General features: G+C 43.0%; 2 protein-coding genes across 2 annotated transcripts; both read right to left on the bottom strand.

The window, feature by feature from the left end:
- Nucleotides 1–4306: 4306 nt before the first annotated feature.
- On the bottom strand, nt 4307–9227 carry LOC118340920 (adapter protein CIKS-like). Its single transcript, XM_035679084.1, has 9 exons — nt 9158–9227; nt 8648–8691; nt 8072–8539; nt 5821–5968; nt 5549–5733; nt 5364–5452; nt 5221–5289; nt 5032–5136; nt 4307–4399 (listed from the first exon to the last, which is right to left on the bottom strand). Exons 2-9 carry the CDS (start codon nt 8661–8663, stop codon nt 4307–4309), a joined length of 1173 nt encoding a protein of 390 aa, XP_035534977.1. The 5' UTR covers nt 8664–8691; nt 9158–9227.
- Nucleotides 9228–11396: 2169 nt separating this feature from the next.
- LOC118340919 (probable G-protein coupled receptor 139) lies at nt 11397–12887 on the bottom strand. The gene is made up of 2 exons (XM_035679081.1): nt 12809–12887; nt 11397–12406 (listed from the first exon to the last, which is right to left on the bottom strand). The coding sequence occupies exons 1-2, from the start codon at nt 12885–12887 to the stop codon at nt 11397–11399; spliced, it is 1089 nt and encodes a 362-aa protein (XP_035534974.1).
- Between the last annotated feature and the right edge of the window lie 1974 nt (nt 12888–14861).

The raw sequence follows: 14861 nt of genomic DNA, 5'->3' as shown, positions 1-14861 counted from the left end.
CACACAGCAAGTCGTCCTCTTTGTTATGTTCCTGTTTATTATACCGAGGTCCTTTCTTATCCCATCTACTCCTCTGACAGACATTCACGTCATCGCACTCACAGACGAATACACATGTTGAACGCGCACTCCACACATAAATCCACAATACACATACTTACTGTTATAAATAAATTCTCCTAATAATACCTCCACATTACTCGTACAGCGACTCTTTTGCTAGTCTACAGATTTCACTATGTTGTGCTCCTTTAGCACCACTCAACCATTTCCTGAGGAGACATTTGAACTATTTCCGCGCCCGCCAGCATACAGGCTCGGCCACTAACTAACTAGCACTGAGGTACAAACTTTTCCATTAGAGCAGGCGCGCTAGTGCTGGCTTGGAAGACATCATTTCTATTTTCTTCCTTTTCACTCTTGTTAAACTCTGGGATTCTAATACATCATGATACATCACTTATCCTTCCTCCTATTCCTACTTCATCACCACCCCCCCTCATGCTATTAAATAACAATCTCCGACTTTCATCGCCACCACACCGCCTATACTGTTAAAGCTACTGCAGCTAAAGACCATTTATTTCCTGACTAGCGATAAGACAAATCTTGATCATGCGTTTCTTTATATACCCGTCACTTGTTTCTTCCTCACACCTAAATTACACACTGCATAATGCTGTATACAGAGAGTTCACATCTAACTCAGCTACTTTTTTCAACCATCTCGTTCGCCGTGCTCATTTCTCACAGAGCTTCAACTACTTCAATATTCCACCATCGTACCATTACGTAACCCCCATGTACATACCACCAACACGAACTGACTCTGTTCACCTCTTCCTGGTCATATCATCATATGAATATGCTAATTTGTGCAATATAGTATATTATCTTTTGGTAGACTTTTTCAGATAAGAGAAATGAGTGCATTCTGTCTGTATGTTGTGGTTGTGTATACGATCTTCTTCTTTAGCGTTGTCCATTCGACTATGAAATGTGTTAGTGCAGTTTGTGCTTTGTTTGTTGACTCAACAGACCCAAATGCTGGCAGTTGTCTTATCCAGTCCAGTGCTGTCCTATGGTGTTCGTTTCAGCTTCTTGTCCCGCCGCGCACATCTGACACACAAGGTGCCGCTGCGTCTTTGCGGGGAAATAGTAGCATATCTAGATATCCGATGAACATCACAACCAATACACTCCCCCTTCGTCTCCTGCGCCCCCGCGCCGCGCCCCTCCCTCAGCCCCCTGGTTTCTTGCCGCTCGGCTCTGCCTCGCCTCGCGCTGTTCTCCCTGCGCCGTCTGTATCCGACGTTTTACTTCTGTCTCTTGTCATTTTCGCTCCCGCTCTCCGTTTGTCGTCCTGTTGCCCTTTCCTCCTTCCTGTTTCCCCGGTTTCTGCTCTCCCTTGTCTCGCCTTGCCTCTCCTTGCGTCTTCTTCTTTGCTGTTCCCTATCTGCAAGCCCATTGCCCCCGCCCAGTTCCCCTTCGCCTTCGGCCCCTGTCCCGCCTTACGTGTGCCTGCCGTAATTATAATGAGGAACACATGACTATAATTAAAGCAACGTATTCCCTGTTTTCCTCTCGTTCGCTCTAACATCTTCCTCGTTGCTCTTTCCCGACCCGTTTTTTCCCTGTTTTCCTTTGCTTTCTCTCGCGCCTGCTGGGCCACCCGCTGTTGGCCGGCGCTTTGTGTCTCGGGTCGGCCCCCTCCGTGACCCGGCTGGGCTGGCTGTTCTGTGGTTGGCTGTGCCTTTTTTCCGGTCTCTTTCTCTCGCCTCCTCTCTGCCTTTTTTTCTCGGGCTTTCCCCCCCCTTCCCGCCCCGTGGTCGCTTTCGTGGCCTTCGCTGTGCCGCCCTCTTCCTGCGCCCGGGTGTGCCGCGTGTCGGCGCCTAGTCCCGTGGCCCTGCCCCGCTTCCCCGCTCCTTCTCCCGGTGCCCCCCGCTGCTCTCTCTTCCGGTGCTTGTCCTCCTGCTCTCCCTTGCCTTCTTCCTGGCGAGTTCCCTTTCTGCCCGTCCCTCCTCTCCCTGTTCCCCCTGGCCCTCTCTCTGCCTCCCCCCCCCCCCCGGCAGCGGCTAGGCGCCCCGCGGCGCCGTCCGGTCCGTGTGTCCCCCTTTCGCGCTGTGTTGCGCCCTGGCTCTCCCTTTCCTCGCTCTGTTTTTCCTTCGTGTCCCCCTGCTCTCTCGCCTCTTTGTGTTGTCCCCTTCGCCTGCGCTTGGGCGCTCACCCCGTGGCGCCCCTGTCCTTCTCCTGCCCTCTTCCGCCGCCGTTCTCTCTCTCGGCTTCCCCGCCTCCCTGCCCTCCCTCCTCGCGCCCTGGTCTTGTCTCCGTGTTGGGTTTCCGCCCCGCGCCTTGCCTCGTTCTCCGTCTGCGCCCTCTCCCTTCCTTCCTCTGCCCCCGCGGCGCACCCCGCCGCTCGGTGGGCCTGCTCTGGCCCCCGGCCCCCGATGGCGCGCGCCGCCCTCTCCGGGCCCCCCTGCTGCCCGCTGGCCGCGGCCCTGCCCCCCACACAATCGGACCTCGCGGCGGTGCGCTCTCGCGCGCCCCTTCGCCCCACACCACACAACACACACAACAACCACACACACCCACCCACCACCACCACACACCACACACAACACACCAAAAACAACAAAAAACCAAAAAGGAAGAAAAAAAAACACAGTGGCATTAACAAATGTTTTTTTAAAATGCTTACAGAACTATTAAAATTTCATTCTAGAGATAAAACACGCCGGCTGTAAACGTCTATAAAGCCAATAAACACTGGGGGCGGCCACTCCACAAGCGGCTTTCACAGTGTTCGTGCCGTAATGCGAATTCTTAACGTTTCTGTGTCATTTCAAATGTTACAATAAAATCTCAAAGAAGAAAGAACTGAGGGTATTCGCAAAGCTATAAAGATGAGCAGACATCAGACGGACACACTAGTTAAATGAATTATAAATCAACGAAAAACTATAATGTATCTAAAAACAATATGACAGAAGGAAAACGCTTAAACATCTGCTGCAAGTGATAACAGTCTCATCGAGTCATAGCCTACTAAAAGGCAAGAAACAAATATAATGGCTATTAGTGTCCTTCTCAAGAGAAATATTGTCTAGAGGGGACGAATGGTGAGAGTGAGCTGCCCCAACCCCCTCGCTGTGGGATGATTACGCTCCCCCCTCCCCTAAAAAAACAGGACCCCGCAGCAGCATCCCTGGGTGTCTTGGGGCGCAGCGGTAAGATCCTGGTGCTCGGAGCCAGTTGGGAATATGATATGTAGCACGGACACCAGAGGAGAGAGACAGGCACAGTGGGTCAGTTAGTTAAGGTTTTCGTGCTCAGCTATGGATACGAGCCAGGTGCTCAGGCTGCACCGCAACTCTGATCGAGGCGAGAGGTACCTCCATTTAGCTCTGTCCTTTACACTATCCTAAAAATCAGTGCGTACCCATACTCGGCCTATACGCATACGGACTCCTAAGAACAGACGTCATACCCCCAGTTCTATCTACTACCCCGATCAATGTGACGGCTGTGGGAGATGTTTATGCCCACTGTGCAGCGGAAACAGCAATCATAAAATACCAACATCCTGGACTGTCGCAAGATTATGCTACAGTATCTAATGGGCGACCAGGCTGTTAGCTGCCTTATGGTGGAGAGTGGGGACCTGACCAGACGCCCTTAATACACAGTAGGGTGAAGCAGTTTTCACAAACCTCTCAGTAAGTATACGCGCAGTGGTTCCGAGGCAGAGCGGGTCCGTCCCCGTACATCCAGCACCGACAGGTGGTTGGTTCAATCCCCGGCTCCCTGGTACCCCATGTTCGAAGTATCCTTGGGCCCCAGATAGCTTAACCCCAAAATTGCTCCCGCACTGCCCGTGCCATTGGTGTGTGCATGTGTATGCAATCGCAGTTAGTTTGCTGTTTGATCCGCACGCCAAGGCCTTTACGCATCACCCTGAGTGAATGTGGGTGAAAAGGGCGAATGTGCCATGTAGTGTAAAAGCGCTTTGAGTGGTTGGAAGACTAGAAAGGCGCTATACAAGTACAGGTCCATTTACCATCCATTTACCATTCCTAACCTGGGGGTCACAAAATACTTAAGTTAGCTCGTGCTCCACTAAACTTCTGACTGTTGGTGCAGCAATGAATTATCATAGAGTGACACTGACATTAATCTGTTTTTCCCCCACCCATACGAGTACACTCTAAGTACACTTTGGGTGTAAATATACTGTTTCCAAGTGTCAAGAATGAACTTCAAAGCTCAATTTTGTTTTTGTAATTTGGTGAACCGACATTTTAATGTGTTAATTGCTTGTGCTTACCTTGGTTGCATTAGGAAACAACACAGGCACCAGTCTGAAGTTCAGGCAGCCTTGCTGGATGAACTCATTTTGGATCTGTTCCAGCAGGAAGAGAGGATAATCAGTGCTTATGGTACTCCATTAAATTATAAAGTGTTTTATTTATTAGTTATACAGGCTATCAATACACCGCTCCTTTTATCTTTGTGTGTAAGTTGAATTGGAGCTACTGATACACTGTATCAAGATTACCTTTCACATGTACACAACTCACTGAAGCATTGCCGTCTGAGAAATGCAATGAACACTGGACAGACACAACGGGTGGAACTAAGGTTCATTTTCTCTTTGGATAACAATAAAATGATCAAGAAGCCTTTATATTTTCACATTAATGCATTCTTTTGACAATGAAAACAGTTTTAAACTGAGAGACTAGATTGCACTACACCTGACTGAGCTGTGACAGCCTTCCAGGCCCACAACTGGGTTACTACAGCACCTGTGACACACTTAACACTGTGGGTCTGCGAGTGTGGGGACACTGGGTGGAGCTAGTAAATTAATAACCCTGTTTTTGAGTCCCAGGAGGCATTTCCTCATTCTCCTGCTCCTACTGGCATGTGGGAGTTGGGAGTTTAATAACATAAGTTTGTCACAAGAGGGCGATATTTCACACAGACATTTCTTCCTAAGTCTTTGACAGCTGTGTCGATCATAGTTCCCACCTGATTGTGAATGTACTTTGTGTGCAGGCCATGCTCATCGTCTCCGTCTCCCTCCACATCCTCCTTGTACTTGGGGCTGATCACCACAATGATGAGCACTGATTTCTGCAGAGTGACAGCTCACTGTTAGCTTTTGCAGAAGACTGCAGCTTGATTCATTCTCACCTCAGATTCAACAATCAGACTTACATCATTCAAAAATCTGTCCATCCATTTAGTGATGCCCATTCTTCGGACTGGATTATCAAAGATGTCGATCTATTGAGAGTTTGGAGGGGTGTGAGTGTTTGTATGAAAACAATCAAAGGTGATAGACAATTGACCTGACTTACTGCTGCTTCGAACCCCTGATCGGTCAGAAATTTGGCGAAAGTAAGCATTTCATCTGCCGTGTCCAATGAATATGTGATGAAAACATTCCCTGTCAATGAAAAGTCAGTGAAACTGTACCTGTTACATTCGTTAAGATCAGGAAAACAGCATTACATGTTCACATAGGGATATCGATGAGACTTACTACACTCCTTAGACAGGGAGATGGTCCTCCTGATCTCCCTCGTGGCTGGTCCTGGACCAGCCTGGAAGGAGCGATCCACGCTGACCTCATGCATCAAATCTCTATGAGGGGCCACAAACCGAGGTGCAGATCCATGGGGGGCATTTGGAGCCTGTTTATGTTGCAGTCCATCATTAGGGGAATTCCTGTGGAGGGAATTAATCAGAAAAAGAGAGTTATGCATGACATCTGTGGGAATCAGATCAGAATGACAAACAGGACAGGAATCATACCATGACTGTTGGCGGTATTGAGGCTCCTGGTGAGGATCCACTGGGTAATCATATTTATAATGACGATAATTATTATCGAGACGGGGCAGATTTGCTGGAAGGCAGCATGCACACTGTCTGGGAAAACTCCCCGGCATTGGATTGTGGCCTGCAGAGAGATGTAGGAGCAGACATAAAACTCCTAGTTTGGACAGTTTCCAATTTAGCAGTAACGAGGTCACGCAGACTCAACAGGAACACAATGAGCAGCAGCCAAATGACACCTAACAGGGCTGGGGAGGCAACATTTAAAACCAAATCTATCACAGATGTTACAATTACTGGATCTGTGAAGAATCAAATCAAACAGACCAATTAAGGCCTGTAGTTGTGTTGTTTGTCCTACTTTTGAAACAGTCATTGGAGTTAACCCAATGCTGTGATTTGAAGAATGATGATGCCTGCAGCCAATTGTATTAAATAATATTCAATATCTGTAAAATATATCATTATAATACCCCAAAATGATTCATTATAACCTACTACTAATGACACTAGCTATTACATAAGTGCCATGGGACAATAAAAGTCTCCGTTGAGACTGTCATTAATGTGAAATGGGTGAACAGCTCATTAAGACAGGGTGACCTATCTATTCAACAGCAAGGAGAACTTGGTATGGATTACAAAATAATATACAACAAGACACAGTGAGTGTGAATAAATGCTAATGGAAGCATGCTAACATGCTCACAATGTTAAAGGACCAGTGTGCAGAATTCAGTGGCATCTACCAGTAAAGTTGCAGATTTCAACCAACTGAATACAAATGAAAGTGTGGAGGAGAAACTATGGTGGCCACGAAACTTGCAAAACCCCTATCTACAGCCAGTTTGTCTGTTCTGGGCTACTGTAGAAACACGGCATGTCAAAACAACTCATTCTAAGGTAACAAAAACACAACAATTCTTATATTCAGGTTATTCTACACTAATGAAAACATACNNCTAAATGTTACACACTGGAGCTTATACATCTTAGTTTAGCGTGCATGCTAACATTTATTAATTACCACTAATGTAATACAGCTGAATTATTGTGTGTGGACCATGACTGTCTACAGAAAATTTCATGGCAGAAATGAAAGGAGACAGCAACAAGATAATGGTAAATGCTAAAACATAGTGTAACAGTAGCACGAGTACAGTAGAGTCATAAAGTCCGCTAACCAACTAATAGTAGAAATACAGCAATATTTATCTGAAGTCTGCTAACATTAGCCACCATAAGCTACCGGTCATTACCAGGCCAAGTCAGGCTGTAGCAGCAGGGTACCAAATTCAGCTGATTCATTCAAGACTGAGTTTATTGATTATGAATTCACTCTTTCAGAGGGAGAGTGTGTTAGAGAGTGTTATTCTTCTTGTAAAAGTTACATAGTATCATTTGAAGGGTCAGTTCATCCAAATGATTTGTCATGATTTGACTAAAAGACAAATCTTCTCACTTCCGGACCTGGTAATTTTGGTTCTGTTTGTTCACGTTTAGAGATATCTGTCTCTGATTTCTTTCATAGCAACACAATGGAAGTGGACGAAAGTTAATTTTGCGGTGGTTACTGCACTGAAAATGACATTTTAAAGAATTAGCAACAATGTGTCTTTCCAAAACAGTGTCCTATCTATTTTGCATAATCCAAACATTGAACAGATTTCAATGGAACTACCTCCAAAGCAATAGCTAACATTGTTTCTGTTGAGTTTTTTAATATTACACTTCAATGATGTGAACACCACCAATTCTATTCACCTCCATTGCAGTAGTGGTGTAGGAATACATTTCAGAGAAAGATATCTCAAAACATGGACAAACAAACAAACAAACATATAATACAATATGTTTAAATATTAGAGTTCCATCAAGTATAAAATATTAGCAACCAATCTACATCTATTTTGTGCCTATTTATTATTTTAGTGTATTAATTCCTAATGCACAGCTGCTCACACTGCATTAATGAGCTTCTTGCCCTAACATCAGTTCATTTGTGTGGTCTCAGTGGAGGGTGGTAGTGTCCCATGGCACTTGTGTAATAATTATAGTTATTATGTCAAACATATGTTTTTTTATTTTTATTTGGGTCAACTGACATTGTTATCATCCACTGAAAGATCTCATGTATCTAATGTGATTCACAGTAACAATAAAAATCTAATGATTTCTTTCACTGACAGATAAAGTTTCATGTTTCTAATGATAATGCTGCACTGACCGGGCATACGTGGTGCAGGGTATCGAGATGGGACACACTGTTTGAAGTTAAGAGACATGAGTGTTTGAGGGGGCTCCAAGTTTTCCGTCTCCTCCATAGAGCGATCCTGGGGATAGTTTGAAGGGCGTGCAAAACTTCTACTATTGTTGACTCTGAGATACTGTTCATACAGCAGCTCCTTCTCTCTGAGACCTGCAGGGTAGGGGGGGTTCATCTGTCCTAAGTGTGAAGGGGGGATGAAACGAGGTTGGGCGGCAGGGTAACAGGCTGCTCTGGGTTCGTGCTGGTCCTCAGGGACTCCCCAATGGTGAGCATCGTGCACTGCCCCCTTGGATTGCTCACAGTCGTATTCCTGCAGCCTTTTGCTGGTCTCTGTGTCCCCAATACACTGTTTGCATGGGGGAGGCCCGACCAAGTCCAGACTGCTCTCATCAATTTCAACTGGAACACTCTGATGAGGACAAGGTCCTGATGACAAGAGAAAACAGAACAGGTTTGCATTTCACTCAGAGAGACGTTTAGATAAGCTAGATAGATTCCTGACTGCTGAGAGTGTGTCAAGGTTTTGTTTCCTACCTTTAAAAGAGTCCATTTTGTCACTGAGGAAGTGTCTGTCACCTCTGGTGAAGTGAAAATGAAAACAACGTTAAAGGAATTTAATAGAGAGCGGCAACTTAAAGAGAGACACATACCTTACATATTAAGCAAGAACTGTAGTTTCAACGGAAGAATTCAAAGTGTTCTTTCAACAACAAAGCCACTACCAACACCACTAATGAAAATACACACCTTGCAAAATAAACAACAGATAAAAAATTAGAATGAACATTACAAAGTATAAACTATTCTCAAGAGTATTTCTCACTGAATAGGTGTGAAACATGACCTTTAGAGCTGAGCTTGAGTAACATTTCAACACGAACGCTTCAAACTAGTACAAAGGTTAAAATCACCGATCCAAAGGTATGTCAGGTATGCCTTCTAAAATGAAAAAGAAAAACTACCTTCAAAGTTCCCGGTATGATTTTCCTTTATAAATTCACACACATAGAATAAAGCAGAACTTCACCGAACTCCCACACCTACCTTTTCTTAGACCTGCTTTTTCGTCAGCCACAGCACAAACCTGTTCTGAGGCAAACAGGAAATATTCCCACCATGCAAAGCAGGGAAGTCTCGTGACCCATTTATGCAAATAATGCGGGGCATTAAGACTGCAACTGCCAGGGTGTTTCTTCAGAGAGGCAGGCCTTGTGTGGCCAGACAGGTTGAACTGTTTCTTTGATTTGAAAGGGGGCATGTTATTTTCATCCAACCCTTGGTAAGGAGGACAAGTGACCTGACATCTACATGAATATCATTTGCAGCATTGGTCATTTGTATTTAAATTTTATTTGGGACAAATCACCTTTTCATCTTTACTACTGAATGTCATGTAGCAGTTTTGGATGAGCAGAAACAAGGCAAGAAAGCAGATCCATTTGCTTTCCTTTTACAACTTCACATGACCTGGATGACTCAGAGCTTACAATTTAGAGCCCGACTGATATGTCAGATATTGGCCTATTGCAAATATGTATCGTATCGTAACTATTTTATGTGATATATGGCAATATGAAAACTGTTTTGTTGTGTATATAATGCAGAATAAAATGCTTGTGTAAATATATTGGTGTCACTGTAGAATTTATTTAACAGACTGCGCTGTGATTAACAACACTGTGGCAAGCAGCACAAGTCCAAGAGTCCAAGAGAAGAAGCTTTCTCAGCAATGTCAACTAAAATTGGTTGACAATGTATATGTTAAATTATTTTGAAGTGTGGTATTAACTTTTATAAAAAATAACATTTTGTCATATTTGTTGAAACTTTCACTATATCCTACCAGTAGTACATGAGACAGATAATCTGTGAAACTAACCAATCAAAGCCAAGAAAGAATGAAACTCAACAATAAACTATCCTCGAGCTACCAACCAAAAACCTTCAGTATAAAAGTTACCGACTGCAGCTATAAAGAATATTTAACAAAAATATTCTTTATAAAGTTATTTGTTTAAGAAAACAGCCTTCTGAGTACTTTTGCAGAGTCACATTGGTCGACAATCCACATTGAACATTTTCATTCCAACTTCAAATTCACTATAAAAAAAGAATTAAGCATCGCACACTGGAGTGACTTTACTGTGATTTATTTAAGAGTGAACAGCGTGTTTCGCTTGCAGCTTCCACAGCTTTGCTCTTAAATAAATCACAGTTAAGTCTCTTCACTGTGTGGTGGTTAATTCCTGACTGTTGTTGGCAGTGAATGGGGAGTTTTGTTTTTAAATTCACTATATCGGCAATTATATTGGTAATCTGTGAATCTTAACTATAACTTATAATGGCATTTTGAAGTTTCTCCTGATCACTATCTATTGTCACAATAGTGTCATCAAAAGTCATCAACATTCGTATTTCATCTTTATTGTACTGTGAAGTTGAAGTTACTAATACTAATGTTATAATGCTAATATGAGCACAGTGGCGATGCTAACATTTATCATGTTCATCACCATCTTAGTTTAGGGTGTTAGCATGCTACAATTTTGCAACACTAAACACAAAGTAGGAACTGAGGAACGCCAATTTGTAAGTATTGGATTAAAAAAAAAAAAAAAATGGAGAGTGTTGAAAAGTTATTGCAGTTCATCTTCTGAGGACCATGAATGACAAGCGATCCAATAGTTGTTGAGCTATATCACTCAAAACCATGTGTCAAACTCATGGTAGTGCTAGAGATCCTGGGAACCAGATATGTCTGTACCAAGCTTTGTACTAACCCATCTTCTACATGTTGAAATATCTTACTGGATAAGTGTAAACTTTATTTGAAACTGCATGATTTGCTGGACAAGAGTTTGATTTAAGTCATTAGGATTCATCCTCTGAGGTCAATGAATGTCTGTACAAAATTTTATGGACATACATCAAAAGGTGGTGGAGATATTTCTGTCTGTACAGAACTCATGGTCCAACTTGGCCATTCCTAGACCAATGCAGCTAGGTGGCTAAAAACAAAAACACAAATTTTATGATAAAATAATTTTAACTTAAGGTACATTAACTAGCCTTTTCCATAGCTCTTGTGGTTGTCATGGGCCTTAGTTTTTACCTAAGTATGTATTCGCTGATGAAGAAAAAGTGTGGTTGACTGCCCAGAAAAAAGCTAGTAAGTTAGCCTTAAGATTGTTTTCATACAATTTCCAAGGTCAAGAATGAATGCTTTTGCATGAAGGATAATTATTTTGAACGTCTGATCATTGTCCACTCTTCCATATCCTTTCTACTCAGTCTGTTTGAGATTGGTTAGCACCACAGTCATGGGGTTGCTGGATACCGAGGCCTTATGATTCACAACTGAGAACACTTTCATGGTGGTATGGGTGAGGACAGAGCCCAGCTCACGGGCCTTCACCTTACAAGTCACTACCTGGACCAGCTCCTGCCGGAAGCGCCGGCTGACCATGCAGTAGAGCAGAAAGTTGGTGGTGGAGTTGAGGTTCTGCAGCATATTAGCCAAGTCTCCAGCCACATTGATGGGAATGCTGTAGTTGTTCCTGTTGAAGTTCTGATTGTTGTACTTGGTCCTCAGGATGCAGTATGTGACAAAGCGGGGCAGGCTGAGCACAACAAAGGCCACAGAGACAGTACCCAGCAGCAGGATGGTCCTCTTCAACATGCCCCTGGTACTCCTTCCATGCATGGCACGACGCTCCTCCTTAGTGAAGAGGTTGCTGGCGCGGGACAGATGGTACCCAATGAGGTAGTTGAAGATGATGACCAACACAATGGGTATTCCCCCTGAGAGGAAGGTGGTTATCCACACTATAACAGTAGTGTAGGCCTCATTGCGGTAAAGACACCTGGGCAGCGTCACATTCTCCCCATCCACGGTAATGTTGACAGGTGTGACTATGTTGATCCAGCCCAGTGGCACAGAGACAAGATGGGACACCAGGACGATAGCCGCACAGGTCCCTTTAGTGACCCAGGCCTGGGAGAAGTGCTGCTTGGCCATTGTGCTTCTGAGGACGAGGTAGCGCTCAATGGTGAACACCACCACGATCCAGGAGGAGCTGTAGAGTGATCCGTACTGCAGGAATCCCAAGATGCCACACCAGGGGTTGGAGTGCCAGAAGGGTTGCAGAAGCCAGAAGGTGAGGGTCAAGTCAATAAGGATCACCCACACCAGGTAAAAGGTGTCCACAATAGCCAGGCAACTCAGGTAAATAATGGCTGTGTTGGACATGCCACATTTTCGGAAGCATATCATGTAGAATGTGAAGAGGTTGGCTGGAAGACAGGAACACAAAAATTTGTGATAATCTATTCCAGTGTGTAAATAAACAGACATTTTGGGGGAATGACGTTTTTATCTATAGATGACGTGGATCGCCTTCGATGGAGGCCATGTTGAACCGCCATGTTTCTACAGTAGCCCAGAACGGACAAACCTAGTTGGCTCCTGCCTGAGAGCCAAATTTCTTTTCTTATTTTTTATTGCTGAACTGAGCCAAATGAACGGTCTCACTAAAAAGGCATTCCTGAATACTGGCTGGGTGTACAGAGTGAGCTAAACGTGATTGATCAAGAACAGCCTATTAAATTATTTATTATTATTATTAAATTAGTAGCCTATAACCTTATGCCCAATCGCACATTGGTACCAACCAAACAAAGCGACAAGATTCGAACCTGGAATACCCATGATGCACAGGAGTGGGTAGTAGATCTTTTGAACAGTGATGAAGATGGTGGCGCTGGCTTCGTCCATGGTTCATTCACCACCGGGCTACAGCTCACATGCTAATACCTGCAATAAAACCATTAAAGAGGTGGAGGAGAAGAGGCGTACAAAAGTCAAATATTGGTGAGGGGCTACTTAGATTGCAGATTAGAGCTTTTTACGCCATGTTCTGGAAAACTACTTGACGTGAAATCGGCATGATTTAAAATGTGGAATTACTGAAACTGAAGCTTTAAGGTGAATAAAAGACATTGAAAAAATTTGAATATGGATCCATAATTTTCATTTAATTTAGTTTTTGTTTAAATGTGTTCATAGAGCTTATCTCTTGATCCTGTTAGGTTGACTCAATTATTTTTTTGTTCAGCCAAGTTTCAACTTGTACACAGAGATCAGACAGCTCCTTATATGTTGCAGTGACAAAACAAAGTAGCTCTACAATAAAACAAGGATGAAAGCTGATCTGTCTGCTTTGGGTGGGTCTCACCTGAAAGGCACTGAGGAGAAGGAAGTAGGAGCTTTCTGTAAAAAGTTGTTTTTTTATCGAACTGGAATAGCTGCTCAGTGTCACATAATAACAGCACATAAAGGTCCAGTTATCTTAATCACACACAGACACACATCATACAGCACCTCGGTCAACAAGGATTGTTTTTAAATGTGCTTTATAAATACATTTGATTTGATTTTAACTCTCTGTCTAATGGTTGTGTTATTGAGACTTACTTTAACTAAAAATAAAAAACTTTTCACAAATTAAAAAAAGCTAAAACTATATATAAATAATCTGGACTGACAAGTTAATTATCTTCATCTGTGTGAAAATAGCCTTGTCAATATTAAAATAATATTGACAAGTAATAAAATAAAATCAGACGTACCTGGTGTCTGTAGATGCTGTGTTCTATAAAGCTATAAAGGAGTCATACAGAAGTCCACAGAGGTGCACACCAGCTGGTTATGTCTCCACTAGGACAGGACCATCAATGGTACCAGGAGGGATGAGTGAGACAGCTCCAGCTGCTGTTCCTTTAAAGCTTCAGGAGGAGGGGAGTCATCACCTGACGTACAGCTGACGTGAAGGCTCAGTTCTTCCAAAATAAACAAATACTTGACACCAATAACTGAAACTAAATCATGAATTACCACAAAAAGTAATTCACAAGTTTGAATAGTGCTGAAAGCCAGCCATCATCATGCAATAGTAGGGTGAACACAGGTGATACAGGTTCGTTAGGGTACTGCTGCATGTTGGAAAGGCTCCGCTACATTAAATCCATCGAATAGCTGCTGGACATTTCACTGAAAATCACAAATGTCAACTTCATGGTGGCAGTAGAGGAAAGAACAGATAGTCACCAAAGTTATCAGGTTCCACAGACTGGGCACTATTGATGTCTGTATCAAATTACATGGCAGTGCATCCTATGGTTGTTGAGATATTTCAGCCTGAAGTGGTGGACGTTTCCATCCCTAGAGTCAGTGCCTGAGTATTAAAAATAGAACCGACTTCAAAATAAAAGTGGTAAAACTGGATTTATTACGCCACACTGTTCATTTTACTGAATTACTGTAAAACCTAACCACCTATCTTAATAAAAGAAGTAAGTTAACATAAATGAATCCTCAAAAATATCCTCAATTCCATGAATTAAACCCAACTCGAAAATGCAGTAATGCAGTAATGACTGCAATGATTTGTGTAGTATTTTAGGTAATTTAATGATTTTCATTTTTTAATGATCCCCCAAAGTACAAAGACTTGATGTGAGTCACATAAAGCAGGCTATAGTTCACAACTTAATTACAGCAGTAACAATTAGATGATCCACAGAAAATGAACCATTTAATTTAGGCTTACTGTATTCAGATACATTTAAATAAGTTAAATACGTTTGGAAGAATGCTGCATATAACTGTGATATACTTATTTATACTGATTAAAGTTCAATTGACTGAATGGAATTGGTAAAATTAACTTATTTTACCCAAGTTACCAAA

The sequence above is a fragment of the Morone saxatilis genome, unplaced genomic scaffold, assembly GCF_004916995.1.
Source record: "Morone saxatilis isolate NCDOM2014 unplaced genomic scaffold, NCSU_SB_2.0 Contig7, whole genome shotgun sequence".
Taxonomy (NCBI): domain Eukaryota; kingdom Metazoa; phylum Chordata; class Actinopteri; family Moronidae; genus Morone; species Morone saxatilis.
Note: the sequence above shows the minus strand (reverse complement) of the source record. Positions and strands in the feature narration are given on the sequence as shown.

Coding starts and splice junctions, on each gene's coding strand:
- LOC118340919 (XM_035679081.1), bottom strand. CDS start 12,887: ATGGACGAAGCCAGCGCCACCATCTTCATCACTGTTCAAAAGATCTAC. Junction 12,407..12,808: donor GTGCATCATGGGTATTCCAG/GTTCGAATCTTG, acceptor CCTGTCTTCCAG/CCAACCTCTTCACATTCTAC.
- LOC118340920 (XM_035679084.1), bottom strand. Junction 5,734..5,820: donor CAATACCGCCAACAGTCATG/GTATGATTCCTG, acceptor TTCCCTCCACAG/GAATTCCCCTAATGATGGAC. Junction 4,400..5,031: donor CAAAGTACATTCACAATCAG/GTGGGAACTATG, acceptor CTGCTGGAACAG/ATCCAAAATGAGTTCATCCA.